This window comes from Chrysoperla carnea, chromosome 5 (genome assembly GCF_905475395.1).
Source record: "Chrysoperla carnea chromosome 5, inChrCarn1.1, whole genome shotgun sequence".
In the NCBI taxonomy this organism is placed as follows: Eukaryota; Metazoa; Arthropoda; class Insecta; order Neuroptera; family Chrysopidae; genus Chrysoperla; species Chrysoperla carnea.
This window is the reverse complement of record NC_058341.1, coordinates 32,972,251-32,995,071: the sequence shown is the minus strand read 5'-3', so window position 1 is coordinate 32,995,071 and position 22,821 is coordinate 32,972,251. Positions and strand designations below refer to the sequence as shown.

The 22,821-nt window shown below is 28.9% G+C and overlaps 1 protein-coding gene across 1 annotated transcript in view; it reads left to right on the top strand.

Moving 5' to 3' along the window:
- LOC123301121 (potassium voltage-gated channel protein Shaw-like) overlaps positions 1 to 22,110 on the top strand; it is a 128,444-nt gene extending 106,334 nt beyond the window's left edge. Inside the window, exons 9-10 of the mRNA XM_044883853.1 lie at positions 17,391 to 17,507; positions 21,686 to 22,110. Coding sequence (XP_044739788.1) covers positions 17,391 to 17,507; positions 21,686 to 22,110 — 542 coding nt within the window. The remainder of the gene's footprint in view (positions 1 to 17,390; positions 17,508 to 21,685) is intronic.
- The last annotated feature ends 711 nt before the right edge of the window (positions 22,111 to 22,821 follow it).

Here is a 22,821-nt window from a genome sequence, read left to right as displayed (position 1 = left end):
TCAAAGCATAATTGAGACGCAATTTAAGAACAGCCTTTGCTGACGGATCATCAGAGTATTTGATTTTCATATTTTTATCGCATGCTGTAGTAACAACAAACATTTCTACCTACTTTAAAGATCTCTCGAATAAAGTACTTAGATAATTTCAATCATTTTCAAAATTCTGAATACATTTCTTTTGTTGCTATTAAAAGCAAACTTTATGTTTAAAATTTTTGTGTGTGGTTTAATTGTCAACGCACAAATGTAATGCTAAACGTACGAATGAAAACTTTTAACCACGAAATTATTCTTTGAATTAGTTTCTACCAAATAATATATAAACTTTTGCGATAACATTATAACGTGCAAACTAAGGGTGATAGAAAATTAGTAGGGAATAATAGACGAAAAACTTATTACAAATTCTCTAAAAGGAATATTTCTTTTAATTTAGATTCGTTGAAAGATAAATTTTCCTATTGAAAAGTTTTATTCGTCAAATAGTACTTTTTGATAAAATATCATATTTTCTCACAAAATTTCTACTTATTTGTTTGTGGGTATCGGATATTCAAGTTTACTATAAATAATGGGATAAGATTGGATTGTTAGGGGTCATCTTAAACAGGTCTTAATTTATGGCAAAAAGTGAACTAAATTTAGTCTAACATTAAATCAAACGAACGAATGAACTCGGTTCGAGATGTTCAATAAACTATTTACCCAACCTTGAACCCTTTGATAAGTGTTGGACCAACAAGTTCCTACGAAACAACAACATGATCATTTCTGTCTTTGTAAGGTAGACACAGTGGGTGTTTCGCGGATGTTATTAACAAACGATTCACATACTCAATGGCTTATAAGGCACAAATATCAGCCCTATACGCTATAGTTATCCCAAATGTTTAAAAAAGGAGACGAAATACACGGCCGTCAAGTGGCCGATAGATCTATTGCTACTTATTTGTCTATGTTAGATTTAAAAGTAAAAAATGTGTGTCCGGAATTGTTTTAATTTTCGGGGCATATTACTTACCCGCGAATCAGTCTTTTTACGAAACGTTGATATCATTGAATGATATTAAAATCCCTTACGAATTTTTTCCGTGCATATCTCAAAATTTAAATTAAGTGTCTAGTATACTCGAAAAAACTTTTAGTGGCTATTATATTTTGTTTTGTGCAGATTTCTACGATGCAAGATTTGCATGACGATTGCTTTAAAATAATTATAAAGGCTTTGTGTAGACTTCCTTGAGTGTCTAACTGGAATCAGCGTCTTGTGGACATACTTATTACTTTTTTTTTACTATATTGTTTTATTATACACTGTATACCTTTATGTTATATGTATAAGATACACTAAGTTTAGTTCCAAGTTTGTAACGCTTAAAAATATTGACGCCAGGAACGAAATTTCGATAAAGGTATTCATTAATTCACCTACTTAGTCCATTTTCGTTTGTCCGCCAGTTCGGCTGTTTATCGACACGATTACTCCAAAACGAAAAGAGATATCAAGATGAAATTTTTATAGCGTGCTCAGGATGTAGAGAATGAGGCTAAGTTTGAGCAACATAGGTCAATTGAGTCTTGGGTACGTTGAACCCATCTTGTCAACTGGTAGAGATAGAACAAAAGTTTAAGTATAAAAAATATTCCTAATATAAAAATAAACAAATTTTGTTTGAAATTTTTTTTTTTTGTAAACATCACTGCTTATCCGTGAGGTCGCGAATTAGGACCAAATTTTGGTTTCCATTTTCTCCAAAACTATAGAGAGTTGAAAATTTGCAGGTTGCCTCAACTAATAGTCTTGTAACACATTCTCGAAAACGAAAAATGTCGACCTTTCTAATTTATAAAAAATAATGCAAGCCACCATTTTCTATACTGGCTATTTCAACAATTAACTCAGTCATGTTTTTACACGTTTTATTATTAATTTGATTTTTCACAATGTCTATGTGAGGGTGAAGACTGAACTTATACTGTACTATATTGTATTTTGAATCTTTACAAATCGTACTTCAGCTTTTTTCAAAATTTTTAATTAATAATGTTTTTTTTTATTTCTTTGTAAAAAAGACTAAGACCGTAATTACTTCATTAAAAATATAATTAAATACAAAGTTAAGCTTAAAACAATTATCCTTTCATACATATAGCAATCAGTTTTTTTTTTTTTTTCGTTTCATTAAAATGATGTGGTTCTTCTAGAAATAAAATTGTAAGTATTCGAAATGAATGTATTTGTGTACTCTATAAAACATACCACTGAGAATCGAAATATGTAGAATATTTTTCGAGACGTAACATACATGTACTACGACTATTATAATAATCATCGTCTTCATATTTTCTACGTCTTTTCCATTATTGTTCATTTTTATTCATCGTTCGCTGATATTATCTTTTTTATTATATTGCCATCATAGAAGTACTGCACATAGATAACGCAAATTATTATTTTGCCTGTGTTATTCTTTCATGTTATTTACCTTGCCTCTCATATGCAAGTCAAACCTGGATCTATAATACACATACGAATGCAAAAATTGAATAATGCCAAAGAGGCATGGAGAAGAGCATTCATTCTTAACTTGAAATTCAGACACAGAAAACGACACAGAGAAATAGAAGAATGGACAAAAGTTATTGATGCGTTAACCCACTACAAGAAACTTAAATGGTAGTGTGCGGGCCACATTGCACGTCAAAGTAAACAGAGATGGACTTGAATAATAACTGCACGGTCTGTCCCTCCCGGAAAAACAAATTTTTAAAAACCCCCGACAAAATTTTCGGATACCCTAAAATCGCACTTTAAACACATCTAAGAACACTCTCCATTAAATTACCTTTTACCTTGGGGCCTTCCCAAACTAAACCTTGATATTCTTTCCATTCCTTATTAAACCTGTGGATATTCGCCTATTTTTAGTTGTTCCGGGTACGAAACGCTAAACTCCCCATGAAACATAGCTAAGAAAACTATCCATTAAATTATCTTTCAAACGAAACAAAAAAACAACTAAAATCTGTTCATCTATTTAGTCTTTAGGCGCTTCGATGCCACAGACACACACACACATACTGGTCAAACTTATAACATCCCTCTTTTGATTCGGGGTTAAAAAATATTGGCTTTTTTTAACCCCGAATCAAAATTATGCATATTAATTATGATTTTAGCTTGACAATGAGAAAAAAAAAGATACGATTGACAAACTGACTTTAGGTTTAGCTTTAAGTGGCTATCTTTCATCAAATACAACTAAAAGCCTTTTTGATTAAACTAAGATTTCAAAGCCAAACGTCTTATTGAAAAACTTGTTTGGAAACTAAGAAATTAGGGATAAACTCACAATCACGTCATGATGAAAATCGTTTTATTCAAATAAAGATGAGCATTTCTGTGGGCTGTATTATACATTTTGTTAAAATCAACTCCCCTTCAGGACCCACAATAAATATATTTAACTGGATTATAAAGCTATTATTGAGTAGCTAGACCGGTTTCGATTACTGAAGAGGATTGTCAAAGCAATCGAAACCAGTCTAGCTAATTAGTAATAATTTTATAATTCAGCTAAATATTTTTATTGTGGATCCTCACAAGGATATATTTTAATAAAATGAAATCGTTTTATCAGGAGTAAAAATACTAAATTCGAAGTTTTCATAGACTCACATATTTATTAGTAGTATTTCCATGATTTCCACAAAGCTAATGCCATTACGTATACTCATGTAAACACATTTTACTACCATTATCTTGATAAACGATAGAGCATCCATGCCAAGTTATACATACGTAGTGCTAACATGTTGGCACTCTACAACAATATGATTCAGGCTGTATTTAGCTTATATTCTATTCTATCTTCATTTTGTAGCTGAGAGAGTAAAAATTGAATAAATATGGCACAGAAAACTTTTAGATAGGTTTTTGTTGCAAATATTATCATATGTAAAATTGATAAAAGTCATTGAATTTTTAGAAGAAGCTATTTTAATGAACTTACTCTTTGTAAATGTAAAGAAATATTTTAAGATGTTATGACCTCATTATGTGATTTATTTAAGTTATAAAACCCTCTCATCCATAAGACAAGAGTTTAGAGTTCGATAGTAATGCAAATTTTCAAACACAAAGTCACCATAAAAAGTTATGTTTGGCGTTATGCAAAGTATCGCAGTCGCAATATGCTAATCATGTATTTTAGTTAGTTTAGATAGTTAATCGTTCAGTTTAATTTTTATTATTTAGTAGTTACCCATTCCTTTGAGAGATATAAATCCTCATAAGGAAGGAATCCTTTTTTACCATATTTACTATGACATAACATAAAAATTTCATTTTGCGTACTTACTCTAAATTATCTCTACTTTCTTTAACTTCTGATAACTTTCACAACTCAATTGAACTGAACAACTTAAAAAAATACAAATTGACAGTAATAAAACGATTTTTACATTTTCTCAAATTTCATGGCAACTTGAATCGATTGAAAAGGTTTTAGTGTTCTAGATGTCGGTTTTTTGTGCCTGTTGCAGTTTTTTGGTTTTAACTTCCAACCAGCAAACAAATAGCGTGCAATAATAAAACAATGTTTAATTGAATCAATATAATTGCTACAAAACACGCTGACGTCAGCGTATTTTTTTGTATTCTACACAATTTTCGAGACTGTTTTATGCAGCTTTATTACAGACAGCGATGATACATCCTGTAAAACTTTCGAATAGGTTTTACAAAACTATTGTCTTTTTCGATATTTCACACTGACAAATAAAGTATTTTAATTGACTACTATATATGAACGTACCATATTCGATAGAAGTAAAGTGATGTTTTACGCATCTTTATGACACTAATAATTCTATTTCAATATTCGTTAACTGAAATTTAAATGTCACTTAAAAAGTAAATATCGGTTTTCGAATAAGTAATGATTATTTTATTTGTTTGCTTATACATCGACGAATAAAAAACTTGTTCATACAGATTCTTATAACAGTTAGTTATTGAATTGTATAAAGATAAAATAATAAATTTGAAAGTGGATTCAGAAAGTTTTTGAACATGTGTTTATTATTACATAGCTGCTACTGTAAAACTTTTATATGTGCTACAATATTAACTAACTTATTTAGCATTTCGTACTAAAATTATTTTTAGTCCTGTGTTTTTTAAATCTCTTCCTAAAGGAGTATAAATTTTTATGGGTTCAATCATCATCATTCGAATCATCAATCATTATGATTCAACTTGAAACGGTTCAAGAAACGATAATTTATATTATTTGACGCTTAGAATTCTGCTTGTTTCCAAAATAATTCCATGAATCGCTCCAAGACATCACGTTTTTCGGCCACATGCACATGATTTTTGGTGAATCACAATAATATATCCAAAAAGTTCGATAAAATGCACAAACATGAGTTCACAGAGTCAGAAAAACCAACTAAGTAAATGCATTTTAGCTATCGAGTGGTTAACAGACAATTAGTATGAGTTTCAAAAACAATTTTTTCTAAGAATTCCGGATTAATTAACTTTAACTGGACGTTTTCCCTCCCAATAACAAATAGATTACTGATCGCTGAGTGCCCAAAATTTACTTGTCGCACTCAAATTACCATTTAGATGTTTTTTGTTCGGAACACTGATGAACAGTTTGGAGAATACGTGAGTACGTATCCTGCATTAGTAAACAAACCCAATTTTTACTTCGGAAGCTAATAGCACTCAGTTGATTATTTAATTATGATCCATAAAATATTTGCCTCCATTTGACTAGCAATTTCAGATTTGAATATTTATTAAATTGTCAATCAACTTAAGTTTTAATTTTTCTCATTTGCTTTTTGCTTGAGTTCCATTTTTGCATCTTTCGTCTCGACTATCGAAAATTTAACCTCATTGAGATTCAGTGTTTCTGTTTCTTGCATGATTCTACTTTATTCCTTTTTAAGATGTGATTGTTATTTATCTATCTTTTGTTATCAGCTTCCCTCTAAAAATATCTTTAAGAAAGTAAAGATTGAAGTTTTACTCAAATAAATCAAGTTCTATTGATGAAGTTGGTTTGGAAACGAAAGCTACATGTCGGTAGATTTCATTTTTTATAAGAATAAGAGAGTATTTTTGTATTTTTGGTTATGAAAATCATTCTCACGCCATCATATTATCTACTCGAGAAAATACATTATAATGCAATAGAATATTAAAGCTCAGGAAACATTAAATATAAAATATTTAGCATTAAAATCAACTTGATAAATTTATAAAGTAAAAAAAAAAAATATCTTTCTTATATTCACAAAAAATAATGTTCAAGATAATAACTGTGAAACTTTCTGTAAATAACATCAAAATAATATAAATCAAAAATTCATGTTGATTTCCTACAAAAGTACAACTCAATACAAGAGCTTAAAAATTTTGTTAAATCTAAGTCTAAAGAAAAAATTTTGTTGATTTTTATAGAAAAGATGAATATTATTTTTGAAACAATTTCAACAAGTATTTTTTAAGAACAAATCGCGAAGTCATTATTTTAACAATTTTTCTTTGTTCAACTTTTCCATTTTCTAATTAATAGCTTTAAATATATTAATTTCCTTCTGGTCTAAATTTTGAAATCTTCTTCACGCTTTGAAAAAAAAAAAAACTTCTTTATCATTGAAATCATTGATATATTATTCTAAAGTGGTAGCATTCTTAATAATGGGTATTTTTTTGGACAAAGTAAAGGAAAACTACCCACATTTATGGAGAAATATATAATAGGTAGCGTTAATCACTTATCTGATTCTTAAAATAGAAAACTCCTCCTCGTTTTATAGGTTTATAAAGAGAAGTTACTTTCATATATTAAAATATATAAAATCTATGATTTATATAAAAGACATAAAAGAACTTTCTAATTAGGGATGGCGTAGTTATATAGAAAGTTTTTGGAAATGTCATTGTGTCATAAAACTCAAACCTACCCATTAAAATTTCTTGAATAAAATGACAGCTATTGAAAAATGTGACCATTAATATTTAGAAGGCACGATTTCGGACTTTTTGAAATCATAGAATAGTTTTTTCATAAAACTGTCCACTGAGATCTATTTAGGTAATTAGGCTACCTAATGGATGTATAAGTACTGCAACTAATCTTCTTTACGACGAAAATTAGACGGATGTGACTGTGATTACTTAAACTAAAATGTGAAGACCGTTCTCTTAATGTTATATTGAGAAGGTACGATTTCGGACTTCTTGAAACCGTAGAAAAGCTTTTTCATAAAACTATCCACTGAGATCTGTGTTGGTAAATAGGCTACCTAATCGATATATACTGCAAATAATCCTCTTTACGAAAAAAATTAGATTGATGTGACTATGATTACTTAAATTAAAATATATACTAGGCATAAAACTTTATTCTCTTTTTCTACATCTTCAAACAAAAAAATTAAGTTATATTCTTCAAATAGACGGTTCTCTTAAAGTTATATCATAAAAATATTCAAAAATACTGGTGTAATCATGTTTTTAAAATTATGGCAATATTCCAAAATTTAACTTAACATGATTTGAATCGAACATTATTCGGATAAACGTTTTTTTGAACCCATTTTAAGTGGATATTGTTGATTATGTGTCCATACAATGGTTGGAGGTATTGGGAATTTTATTTGACATGTTGAGTAATAGTGGAGCTGCTAGTTCAATGATGTCTTTGTTAATTTTCTCTGGTTTGTCTTCGATTTAAGAATTCTTTTGAAGACTACCCGTGAAATTGGAAAAGCAACTGGATAGAGATACAATTTCGTTTAAAAGAAAATTGTTTGCTATAAAAACTTAACAAAGAGTCAGTAACTAAAAATTTTTAGGACATACTGTGTAAAATAAAAAATCTATCTATAAGTACTGGGTATTTTCTGGCCCGGAAATGTACATATTCCTTATATAATTTGTGATTAATGTTAATTATTGAACAAAGAAAAAACCGAACGTATCGCCTTTGAATAAATAATAATAAATCAATAAATTTTCCTAGAACTGTACCTAGGCATAAGAATTTGTAATTGGATAATAAATTCACATTAGGTACTTAGTTATTTTGGAAGGTGTATTTTATATATACATTTTTTTTTATTGTGAAGAAAAGTAAGAAATATTTGCATAAATAATGAAATGAAAAGTAATATATCTTCTATAAATTTGACCAAACTTTAGTTAACGTAAGCCCTGTCACTTTTATCAGGGTATTAAATAGTAAGTATAATTAATTCAATACTCATTCATTTTCGATAAGACTATATATTGAATTTTTTTTTAAGAGTATGCCGGGTGAACAGTGTTTAACGCTCAACCCTCTGTTTTTTCTAAGGGTACAAAATATTGAAAAAATTAAATATACGTACCTTATCATTTATAATCGCGTTTGTTTTAAAGTTTTTGGTTCATCATCTTGGGAGAAACAGCATCAAAAAGTGATTTTCAACTTGATAAATTGATAACTATATATATATTTTTTCTGCAAATTTGAGTACTCGAGTTTCGTGTCACAACAACCAAAATTTTCAAATATCCTTGTACTTTTCGGAAGTTTTGGTAATTTTAAGATTTAAAAGCCCTGGTACACATAAGTTTTAATATTTTTCCATTTCTTTACAACTGTTTGAGAAACTCGCCAAATGTTTTTCTACCAAAAGTGGTAGCTTATATTGTAATGGTAATATTTCATATAATCTTTTTGAACGATTTACTGATCATAAAATATAAAGCTTTTAGATTGGATAGCTGATCTGTATAAAGTGAGGAGTATCTTTCATGGAATGCAAACAACCAATTTTATTTAAATTCTAACAGGAAAATAAAATATAAATAATTTTTCCAAAGTCGAAATATATTTATAACATATTCAGCCTACATCAAAGTCATCGCATTGTAAAATTATTTTCCAGTTGAACTGTCCATTATTTTAAAAATCATCAAAATTTTTATCATTTTCTTTATTTGACAATCATTTTACACCATTAAATAAAAAAAAATTGTCATGCGTGATAAATTTTGATTGCACATTGTTTTATAAATCATACTCAACGTAAACCATTAGTTATGGGTGGTAGAATAATAAATAGAATGATTTTCACGAATAGAAAATTGGTCATTATAAAATGCATAAAATAAATTTGTTGAAGTGCCAGCACGACACAAACATGTTTGAACATGTCAGCTAGCTATTTTTAAAGTGTATAGAAGCGCATAGAATTATGCTCCTTTAGAGGTTAAGTTTCAAAGTCACGTACCACTAACAAGATAATGTAAATGTACCATTGACACATGGTAATATTTGTGCACTGAATTTTTCAATTATATTATTGTTTGTATTGGTAACCAAGAATTGGTAATCGAAAAAGAAAAAAATGTCTTTTTCACCCTGAGTCGTTAAAAATACTAGTTGAAGCTATCGCTCGACGCTTAGAGTAGTGGACCACATATATTCTCTGGTGCCGTTTCCTAATGCGAACCGTGTTGAAGTGTTAGGACGATCACATGTTTAAGAGGTTTCTTTCGGGTATATACAATCAGTGGGGATGATCCTGAGTACATTAGAGTGTGTTCGATGGTACATTGTAATACTGTACTACATCGTGTACCTTGTTTTCATACCTGTTTATCGATAGCGGTTTAATTTTTATATTCTCATTAAAAAACAAAAACGTAGCATGTAGGCTATAAATACATTAGTCCTACAAGAAGATAGTATTTCCGTAGCGATACTTTAAAAAATGATTTTTTAAAACACAAGTAAATTTTCTTTCATGGTTCTATATACTCTCCCTTATAACGTAAGAATTGAGTTATTACAGGTATTACAGGATTTGTTAAGGAAATTATAACTTTATTTTTGTTTATGAAGTTAAGAATAAAAAGATTTTTATTCCTGACAAATTTTAAATTTTATATTTGCTAAACTTTTAATTTAATTTTCAATTATGACAAGTTTATTTTATTTTTCATTGGTATTTATGGTACTTTTACATTCCATTTATTTTTAAATTTGGGAAATTTATCTTTTAAATAATTATATACGAATAAATTTTGACGTACTTTTCATTTAAATGTCTTATAATATAACTAATAAAGAGTGTCCCAGAACGGTCGTATTTGGATAATGTCATAAAAAGAATATTTCGCGAAAAAACTTAAAAGTTAAATCCTATCGAGAAGTCTTGTTGAACTTATAGAGTCACATGCTTATCTTTACGTACCTGTATTATACCAAACTTGTTAAAATAGAAATAGAACTCAAAAAATTAATAAAGTTGAATATAAAATTTACTTTAAAATTTTCACGAAATATTAATATAGCGTGAAAATTAAACAGTGGTGTAATAACAAAATAAAATACCTATTGATCATCATAAAATTATATGCTAAAACAGAAAGAAATATAAGAACGGCATAGAACTACTTTTAATTTTCAATAAAAAGTTTCAATTTTCGTTCAAAAAATTTATGGATTTATAAACTTAGTATCAGATTACCCTATATTTTTCACAGTATACCTGTATTCTTGGTAATTCCCGTGCCATATAACAAATATAAATTGAATAAATTATCAAAGTTATTATTGTTAATATCATTATTGTAAAAAACAGTTTCATATAAATGGTTATTACCATACACCACGCCAATTGATTCTGGATTATTATATTTATATAGTTAAGGCACTGACATCGTTCTTATGTAAGAAGCATAATCGTCTGATTTTTGGTAGTTTGATAGTTTAGTTGATATAGGTTGTTAGAAAAGCTTAATAACAGCTTAGAATGTTTACGAGTGCCGAATGAACCTATCAAAAAGGTTCAAATTACCTTCTTAGATACGAATATCTCAAAAGCATCGACTTTCTCAACTAAATGTAGAGGAAACAAATATTTTGCGTGATCACTAGCTATCAGCTTACCAACAATCAGACGATTGGGATTTTTATGCCAGAATGCATGTCAGCTCCTCTGTTCATAATACTTAATAAAAATTTGATATTGTTCATGCTTTAATCGTATTAAAAAACAGAGAGACCTAAAGAATATTTAATCTCGTTTTAAATACTATTCTATAAAGCGGCCTACACACGGTCCATTTAGCGTGTTCGTCTGGTGTGTTAATTTCTAACTGGCACTTTTAACTAAACGCCGACTTCGTTGTGTTAATTCAATTCAACGCCGAAATGATGAATTTTCTTCTGTCCATCAGTCCGCTTTCTCGATGTGAGCTCACATCAAATTAACATACACACAGTCAGTTCGATGTGAACACATTAATCTGACCGTGGATAGCGGCCTTAATAAAAACCAATGCTTTTTTATTTATGCATACAAAAAACTTTTTTTTTAAACCAATTTTTTATCTTTCTATAAAATAAATGTGAATATTATTCAAAAATAAAAGAATAGCAACTGTGTAGGTACATAAAAGTATAAAAAAAAGTACATAAAAATTTGTATATAGTTTCGAGTATGTAAGCTACGAAATTTGTATTTTAAATTACAAAAAAAAAAAATTATGGGCATAATGAAGTATAAACAAAAAACATATTTCATGTCATTTTCATAATAAGATTCAATTTTCTATTGTTTATTTAAAACGGTTAAATAAAAGTTCTTTAAGTTCATAACTGGAATTCACTTAAAAAAAAAAAACTTCAATATTTTATTCCTTTAATTTGTATCAATTTTTTATTTCAACGAAGTATGGTTAAATCGCGTACCATTAGATATTTAGAAAAAGTTTCAAAATAAGTCTAAAGATTTGGTGTTTTGTTCAAATTATAGCCTATTAACTTCTGTTTTTCATGACGTTTCACTTTTGTAATACAAAATTTGCAAAAATTCTGTATGTTTATACGGAGTTACAACAAAAAGTGCAACGTACGCAAATTCATGTCCACAGGTACATTTAGTTCTCAATCTTAACAAAAATGGTCTAAATCAAATAATGTAACAAGTTGAAATTTACAAAATTTGAGTGAGATAATTATCTCAAAAATTGTAAAATTGGTTTACAAAAAAAATCTCATTTAAATGAGATGTCACAGAGAAACACACAAACGCACAAATAAACACTTTAAACATATAAAACTCTTTCATTAATCAATATCAAAGTGATGATCAAGGACATCATGATGAGATGAAAAGGATACTTAGAGAACTATCATTTTTTGGGACAAATTTTTGGAAATATTTTAATTGAAATTGAAATATTTGAGTTGACTTTGTTCTTTTGAATTATACCATTTCACTTTTCGAAATGAATAGAGCCATGTTTATTACCATTCAATTTCCATAGTAAATATTTATATATTAAAATTAAAGTCATGCCTTATCCAAACCGAATCGATTTTGAAGATCATCGCCAATTTTTTACGGGTACAAAACTCTAAGAACACGCATGAAACATAGGTATGAACACTCTCCGTTAAAAAATCTTGCAAAGGAAACAAAAAAAAAAATTAAAAACAGTTCATCCGTTTAGGGGCTACGGTGCCACAGACAGACAAAAACATAGACACACACACATAGCAGTCAAACTTAGAACACCCCCTTTTTAAGTTCGGGGGTTAAAAATAAAAGTGAACTTGATATGGCTTTTTCATTATAACTGTTTGAAACAGAGCATTTCGGATATTCTATATAATAAGTAGAAATGGCAGTCTTTACCAAATAATCGCACTAAGTTATTTCGGTATTAACATGCTTATTCGCCGTACCTTGTTATATTACTAAATAACAATATTTTCGGTAAAATACATCCGTAATCATGTAATACACTTGAAAAATGTAACATGACCTGAACAATAATGTCTTATCACTTTTTTGTTAAAAAATTTGTACTTTTACAATGTATAAAGATCAGAAAAAAATAGACTTGATGTGGGCATTAGTATTCCATTATGTAACTTCAATAATTCCTTGGGGGTTGTATATATTTATAGAGATGTTACAAAAGTATCATATAACTATTTACTTTATTTCTTTGGTAAAATATTTTGTGTCGATATCTATCGATATAAATTTTCCATTCAACGACCCAAACATTGTATAGGGGGAGTTGGCTACATCGTACCAGTTTTGACTTGAATATTTCGTTTTTAAAGAGGCTGTCAGATATATGAGTGAATAAGCATACCAAGGTCTGGTATTTTGTCTATATTATAAAGTACAAGTAATATTTACAAAATTTAAAACACCCCCGACAAATTTTTCGAGTACGGAACCCTAAACTTGCATTTGAAACTCATCTTAAAACACTCTCCATTAAATTGCCTTTTTCCTTAAAGCCTTTACCAAACTGAACCGATTTGTTAGATTTGTTAAAAGAGTACGAAATCCATGCTAATTTTTAGTTTTTTCGTGTATGAAAATCAAAATCCGCTCATCCTTTTAGGCAATTCCACAGACAGGCAGACGCACAGACAGACACACACACATAGCGGTCAAACTTATAAAACCCTCTCTTTAGTTCGGGGGTTAAAAAATAAACTATTTAAACGGAAGACTACAAGTGATACATTTTATATAGTGGTACAATATAGTCAGCTTTCCCCTAAATAAGGTATTAAAATTACATGTATAATGTTACTTAATGTTGCAAAAATTCGTATATTTTTGTATCGCATCGATATACGACATGTTTAAAGATTTAAAATCAATTAAATTAAAATAAGAATATATTTGAAAATAAAGAGGTTTGAACCTTACTTATGGATTGTTCTTAGATTGTTAACTATACACAGACACTTTTTTCAGACTACTTAATAAAAAAATGGTACAGGTCTAACGCAGATGGTATGGGTGACATGTCAAATGGAGCTTAGGATATCGTTTAGTACTGAAAAATCAGTTTATGTAGATGCCATTTTCTTTAGTCCTTGAGGCTTCAATATCAAAAAAAATAATATTTTTTTTTCGAATGTAAAAGGGCTGTTTTCGAACCTGAGAATACAAAAATACGTAAGAAAAATCAAACAACAAATAATAAAACTGCAACTTTTAATAAAACTCTCCAGAAACAGTTTTTGTATCACATATGTCTATCAGGTAATTATTTACGCAAGCAAAAAGCAAAACATAAAAGGCCGTAAATGTGTATATATAGATTTTATTTACTCAATATTCGCACTCTCCATGGAAAAAATGCAACAGAAATAAATTTATACATGTGATTACAATATGAAATGAATAATATGTATACCACGTGTAACAAAATCAATGTAACACAAAATTATCTTTTCAGTTTGAAGTAAAAAATTAATCCATTAATATATTTCCGCAAAACCCATTTCAATGACATCAGAATGTGAATTTTTCTAGTTGAAAGTCCACTCGACTTTCGTTTTAAATGCTATTAACGTAATCTTTACTTTAAAACTAAGGTACTTTGTTGTGAACGTTTTCATTCTACTTTTATATATCTTCTTATACACAATTTGTAATCAAGTAATAACCATTTTCGACATCATTTGCCCTTAATCCATCCAACCAAATATAAGGATTACATCAAATTCTCTTCATTCGATTCATATTCGTTTTTTTAAGTAAAGGAAGATCACAAAAAACTATTTTTGAATATTCTAGTATTTTTCTTATACCCGGTACATGTGTACATAGAAAAGTTAATTCTGAACGTGTTGTTATCGATTTATCATTGCGCATGTGTGAACTCTCTACATGCCCTATTTTATTTTATAGCCTAAAGAAATCATAATACATTATTATCAACAATGTTCAACAGACAGAGACTAGTGAACCTAAAAAATACACAATTTATTAAGTATTTAAATGAAATTTATTTGTAAAAAAAATATACACGGAAGAAAAAAAATGAATTTCTTAAAATAACATAGAATACATATTTTATAGTCCATAAAAACACAATACTTCGAAGTTTATTATCTTCGTTTCGGGTGCCATTCATCAAATTAAGAATGTCATTTCAATATTCTACCATTTTCTTTCTATGTATAAAAATTTTCTTGAAGTGTTTTTGATTTTCAGCAATCTAATTTTGCTGTATTATCCCGTATATAGCACATTCATCTTTCGAAAAATTTCGGGAAAGGAAAAGGATTTAAAATGCATAACAATTTCTTTGAATTTATCGCTGAATTGCTTGCAAGCATAACGAATTTCAATCTGTTCGAAAGTATAAATTATGAGGAATGTGCAACAACTGACTTCTTTTTTCCTTTCACTACTATCGGATAAGTTGATACCACTAATCAGGCTTATTTGCTTACTCATCGCTCATTAAAATATAAATAATTTTTTTGCAATCACAGTTGTATAAAATTATTATATTAAAATGGCCGTATACTGTTTTAATTCCTTAATATCTTTCGGCAAAGAATTATTCATGAAAAACGCCACAATTAAGGAAAACCAACGAAGAATTATTTCGTTAACAGTAGGTACATTAGATCAAAAAGCTGTTATTGACTGCCTACCACAAATCTTACTTTCAATAGCCTATTTTGAAAATGACTAAAATCTTACTTTGAAAGATAACTTCTTGCTTGTGTATACTCCTAAAATAGCCACGAGTGTTGGCGTTATTTAACGGTCGTAATATAACGGTAATATTTGTTGAAGTATAAATGTAGAAGTAAACAGAGGTAATTCACGGACAAATATTTTTGCTGCCCAGGTTTTAATTAGTAACGAACATATTTTACCAGTTCGACACTTCTGTACTTTTATGTTCAATGGCTCATCATTATGTTACGACTGCCAAATAATGCCACCGTTCTCCAAGAAAACCAAAACTCAAAGGTGCTAAACTCGACACTCTACTTTTATGACCGAATGTTTTACGCTATTATTATCGACGAATCTTAGGAAAGGCTTCTTAATTCTCGCCTTAGCAATAACATTACTATATAATTAAGGAATATGTCAGCTTTAGAAGTATTTTGTAATTTAATCTCCGTAGTTTTTTACTATTTTTAATTAAAAAATAAACAAAATAAATAAATATTTATAAATGAAATTATGTTTTAAAAAAAAATTTTGTTTATTTCGTGATATATATATTTTTTAACTATACAAACGTAGGTATAGATAGATATACTTAGAAATTCGAATATATTCTACTAACCTGTTATTTACTATTCATTCATTTAAATGATTAAAATTTATTTACCGTGAAATAGCAGTAGAAAAACATTTTTTACCGTTATTATTGTAATTATATATATTTAATAGTTAATGTGGGGAAAACTTACATTAACAAAAAATTAAACACATTAATTGTATATTATTTTTTTAAATTATCAGAATATATTTTTATTTTTAGTTTTGAATCAAATCAAAGTATTTGCTTATTTCTCATTTAACTTTTTTGTTTTCTCAATTTTTTTTTTCAATTTTTTTTTTATATTTAAACCTTTTTAAATGAAGAAAGTGTGTTTTTTATTTGCGAGTTTGGAAGTACAAGAACAAATAATTTTTTTGCTAATTGTAAAATTTAAGCAAAAAATAATGATACCAGATTTATTCTAAAAAATACAAAGTTAACTGAAAGAGTAATTAAGCAAATAAAATTAATGTTAATAGCTTTCACAAATTAACCCTCTCCAACTTAAATTAACTGAATGAGTTAATCCAATTAGTATAATAATCGATGGTAGATTCTCACTGACCCGGCGAACTTCATACCGTCTAACGGTCAACGAATGTCTTTTTGCTAGGCAATTTCAACTTTAAAAACAAAAATTTCCGCGCTATAGCCTTCACTTCTAATGCCCTCATTTGTTTTCCCTTTTGTTCAAAATTTCATTTGTTTTTTTCTGTGAAATCTAAATTTTTTAGAAAATAAAATATAACCCATGTTAGTTGCAACAACATTAAAAAGTCGAAATAATTTGTAGTGGATTCAATAACCCCCCCCCCCCCCCTTAGACGGACTAGGAGTAGGAGGATGAAAAATACTTTTGGACCAGCTGTGGCATCGTAGCACCAAAACGGATGCACGGATTTGCATTTTTTTCTTTTGTTTGTAAGATAATTTTATTGAAAGTGTTCTTTACTATGTTTCAAGTGCGAGTTAGAGTTCCGTACTTGGAACAACTAAAAAATAGGCAATGATCCTCAAAATCGGCTCAGTTTGGAGAAGGCTCTAAGGAAAACTATAATTTAATGGAGAGTAGCCTTAGATACGTTTCAAATGCGAGTTTAGAATTCCGTACCCTAAACTAACCCTTTTCGGGTGTATAAGAAAATAAAGAACAGCATATGAAAAAAATCTTAAGAGGCGTTAAATTCTTAAATATTTTAAAAATAGTAATTGAATAGCATGTTAAAACACAGTTTGTCTGGTTTTCTTACAGGAAATGTGAATGGTGTAAACGTGATTGGCATTGCATTACAAACACCATCAGTGGTTCCAAGTCTTGCCGTTATACGACACCCATCGTCTGATTCGCGTTCTCTTGTACCATCTGGTGGTAAGTAATAAGCGTTTTTTTTTCTTTCTACAGTTTATAAAGTTTACAGATAAAGACATATTTAAAGTTAATGAAAAATAACATATTACATTGAACTAAACAGGGTAACATGAATTATTTTTAATATACACTAGACTGATTTTATAAACCAGGATATTAAGCTACTTCTTCTAAGCCAATGATATAGAAAATCTTGCTCCAGGTATACAAAGTGGTTTTTGTTTTTGACCTTCGTTTTTAAATGCCAAGTCAAGATAATGAAACAAGGTAGTACTGTTTAATATTATCTTAAAAAATTGGTCTCGTGACATCTTACGATTGTCGCCTTAAAAGGTTGTAATATAACATAACAATTCTCTTACTTAAATTAGTTCGATGTTTTCCATTTCAGACGTATAAAATCTGAAAAAATCGAAGTATTCTTATTATAGCGAATTCTTGCATGTATTCCGCCGCAGGAAACTGTTGTTAGTTCCTTGAGTATTGAAAAATCATTTTTGAAAAAGTGAATTGAAGTATCCAGAATTGAATAACCAATATTGAACAATCAGCGTTTGGAACGAAATTGTCAATTTTGTGAATACATATTGAAGCTGTAATAGCCATGTATGTTGGTTACTTGCAATAGAAACTTTAAGATCTTTTTTGGATAATGTTTGTTTTTCCATACACAATATCTTATTTTCTAAAATTTATTTTCGTCCTTTACTATACGTAGACACGATTCTTTAACATAAAAAAAATTTAAAAACTACGACCTGTGACGACAAAATAAAGTATTCGGTAAAATATGATGGCTTTTCTTCTTCGTAAAATATAAAGAAGAGAAATACAGAACTTACCTGTTTCTGGATTTTGGACCAAAATGCCATTTAAAATGATTTGTTTAATTTCTGGTTAATTCTGTTTCTTCTGGACTAAATAGAAATCATTTTTCATTAAAAAACTTTTAAGGGGACGCCGTTTGAAGATCAAAAGAGTAAATATTCCCGTAGACTAGATACATTATTTATCTTAAAATTTCTAGCTCACGTATTAAAATTACCATAAATGCTGCTTGGCATCTGAAGAGAAATTGAAATATTTGTTTTGGTTAACACAGTCGGACCATATATTGTGTGAGAGCACCCAAGAAGATTCGGAAATCAGATGCTCTATTGTCTTCTGTCTGGATTTATATTTTTTTTTATTGAAATTTTTTCATGATCAGGAGAGATAATATTTTATTTAGTGAAGAACTATTCAAAGAATTACAGAACATCATTTCGATACCGACTTTGTTTTACGAACACCCTTTATGTACGATAGACGAGTTCCCTGTCCTCGAAAGTTAGAAAAAACATTATCTATATATGAATGACACATGTTGGTACAAACTAATTCTGATAAATTATATGATTTAATCCTGAAAAAAAATTTCTTTTGTTTGGTACAATAATACTTATAAAAGGTTTGTGAAACGTAATAAGAATAGTTCAGTAACATTGTGTGGAGACATATTTTTTAGTGGTAGTTCGACGATCTGCTTAAATTTATAATACTTTACTCTAACAATAGGTTTTGTGAACTTGTCAAGAATAAAGTTACAATAATTTTAGTATAGAATATCAGGAACAATGCTAGAAGTTTCGAAGATGAAAATAAAATGCTATTCACATTATATTGTGCCCGTTAGATATGGAAGGCTTTAATTAAAATTGCTATTAAAATGCAACTTTTCAATATGCTACCAATTAACCCCAATTAACAATACTGGAAACATTACTTGAGGATGTGGATAAAAATACAACTCGTAGAAATAAGCTAAGATCAACATTAGCAGAGAAACGCTTTGTTTTGATTTATAGGTATCCGATTAAAACTTGTATCGAAAAATTCATCTTATATATATCTGTAGAACTTCTGCCCTTTCATGAAGTAAAACAATTTTTTATTGCACATGCTTAAAATTAATTTATTTGTGATGCGGTAGTCTTAAAATTTCAAATTTTTAAGCTTTTAATGAATATTCTTAAGTCGGCAATACAATTATTTTCATATTTCAAATAGCTTTGGAATTTTTTTTAACTCTAAATAATCTAGGTAAAAGCATCCAAAATTTTTATGTTGTTCACACTTATACTTTCTTTATTATCAGATTCTACTCATCGAATTCTATACTTCATTAGATGTTTATTCAATTTACAATAAATGAGTGGTGAAAACTCAAGATGATTGTGCTTCAAATAATAGGTTTTATATGCTGCAATGTACGTGCAATCGACTATTTACCAATGTTACGTAAATAAAACACTTGTGAAATGTTAGCAAATTGTTTGGTAACATTATTTTATGTATACAAGTGATGAATGTGAATATTATGTTATGTATAACTACAGCTAAACATACTCAAATAAGTTTTACGTTTAAAACAATGTGTTTATAGCTGACGAGATAATGAATAGTCCCTATTTATAGTCTGGTCATCAAAACTTATAGGGACAGATGTACTACCTAGAAAAAATATACTTTGAATTATTCTGGCCGAATTTTTAAAATTACGAATTAGTAAAAAATTTGGGATCCTCTGCCTATCAATTTCCTATTCATTTTTAAATCGTTAGTTCTTATTAGTGAGGAAGTTTTAATAAATAATTTTAAATTCTCAAAGTCGTGTACCTTGAATCGAATAACATAAGGTACCTTTGATAAATGGTAACATATGTGCACAAAATGTTTTCGATTAAATTCTTGTTTTTTTATGGATAACTAAGTGTACGTAAGTGAGGTATACATGCGAAAAAGATTCTCATTCACCTCAAATCGTAAAAATACCAGTTGAAGCTACTAGACCCTCAGAGAATAGGATGTCTGTAAGAGAATCGTGTAAGGGTTTTCAATCACATACATTCAAACTTTGTCCTCAGTTCGTGATTTTTCAAGACTGTTAATAAAACTGGCAAATCATTTTTCAAATTATTGAATATATAAATGTAGTTACCTAGACTATTTAAACGAAAATATAAATGTAGATTTAATAAACATGATGTTATAAAACAGTTGCTTGTTTTTCGAAAATGTTTTCGAAACTCACAAAATTAGTTTTGATAATACAATAGAAACAAACTACTTTGCTTAATTCACTAAAAACATTTGTGTGGTAATAAGTTTATAGTCAGTAAAGGACTATACAATAACAGTTTTGTATACGTCATAGATATATTGTCAAAACCATTCTATTTTAATAATTTTAGAAATATTCTAAAAAACTCTAAAAACTGCTTCTTATAGGTTGGTTCACTCATTGATAATATCTCTAAAAAGGAGCAGTGTCTCCCTTAAGAGTATGACGTTTTGGAAGTTTTTTGCATTTTTATCTTCGAAATTCCACAAGTTGTACAAAGCTGTACAAAGCTGTACAAAGATTCACAAGTTCTTTATATCAAACAAAAATGCATCTTAATATTCCAATAAAATGAAACCTGCATTTTTTAATATAAATTCGTTCTGACATTTTGAAGTATACATAGCCCTGTTAAGGGGATAGAAAAACATTTAAAACTACCCCCAAAATTGCTTTTTTGAATATATCTCGAAAATATACGAAGACTTGGAAAAAGTTTTGATATAGTAAAAATGTTGGTATCGAAATTTTCTATAAAATTATTTCTAATCACTTTTGACTTTTTTTCAATAGAAAACGAGATATTTGAAAAAACAAATCTAATTTATAGCTCATTCGCATAAAATATGAATAGATTTCCATCCAGAATCCCCCCCCCTAACCAAATTGTATTTTTCAGCTATATGACAATGAAAAGTTCGGTGTCAAACCTTATGAAAGATACCTGAAAGATATTTGCTTATTGGAAATACCTCGGATTCTATTGCAAATACGTTGAAACTGATTAGAGATGATTTTCTAGAAACTTTTGATACCTACGTTTTTAATTCAAGACTTTTTTCCTAATTATGGATTAAAAAGCAATTGGCCCTTTCTCGTAACACTAAGTATCAATATTTGGCCAAGTTTAGTCTCAACCCAGTCTCCTCTAAGTATCACTAATATCGCTAAAAACTTGTACCTTTATTTAAAATTTATATAAACTTGAAGAATGAAAGTGCGACTTAAACGAATAATTTTAATTAACTTAACCTGTTATGAATAATTTTTAATTTATTTAATTGATAATTTTCAGATACAACAAGTGTTGATTGGGCACCATCGGCTGCCAGCTGCGGTTCAATATTACCGTTGGCACCTCTACAACCCCGCCCAGCAACAATTGGTGGATTAGATGTAATTACAGCACCACGTCAACCTCGTGTTATATTGTCATCAGAAAAAGAAAGCACAGCTCATTCACAACAGCAACAACAACGTGAAACTAAATCGGAACCACGTGAAGTTACTACATCTGTGGCCATAAATCGAAAAACATCGATAACACCATCTTATAAAAATACTGAATTGAAAACCAATGATGAAATTGTGACAATTAGTAAAACTGTCGATGAACAGGAAAAGCAACAATCGACAACAACGCTATCTAGTGGTGCTATTAGTAAGGAAAAATTATTGTGTTTAGATTTAATAAATGCTGAACGTAATGAAATTTTGTAAATTTGGACATTTACAAAATTGGGGTAATTAATTATAAGTATGATATCTTTGAAGTATTATATGGTCCAATAAAATGTCGGAAAGTCTTTCAGAATTCAGTACTGTAGAAATTTTTGCATCTTTTGAAATTGGCTTCATCTGAAAAGGAAAATAAATTTTTCCGTTTTGATTGAAGAAAAAATCTTTCTACTTGTGACAGAATTTTATATTATAAGCACTACGAAATAAAAGATTTGAAATGTCGAAAGAAGATGTCCAAGAAGAAAATTTACTACCTTATATAGAATACTCAATTATTAAACAAAAATTTTAATTATTTTTTAATTTGAAGTATTCGTACTTAAACTGATGGCCTGGTAATACAAATAAGTAGATAGAATAAAAAAGAATTCAGAGAGATTTTTGCTAGTGACATTAATTTTGTTTTAATTTTAAGAACAAGACAAACGATTTAACTTTAATGTTCTTACCGACTTGCAATGCATTTTTGTTGACTTCAGTTCAGGGGCATATAATTAACAAATAAGCCCCGGTACTCGAAATAAAATTATTTACTTAAAGACATTAATTACAATTGATCAGACTACCGCAATCGGGATTCAAAGCCGCAACCTAAGTCTAAGTAGCTAAACGGTTAAAGTCGATTGCACCTTAACTCGCTCGGCAACTTAAAAACGATTTAGAGTTATTAAACTCGGAGAACGCGTTTAC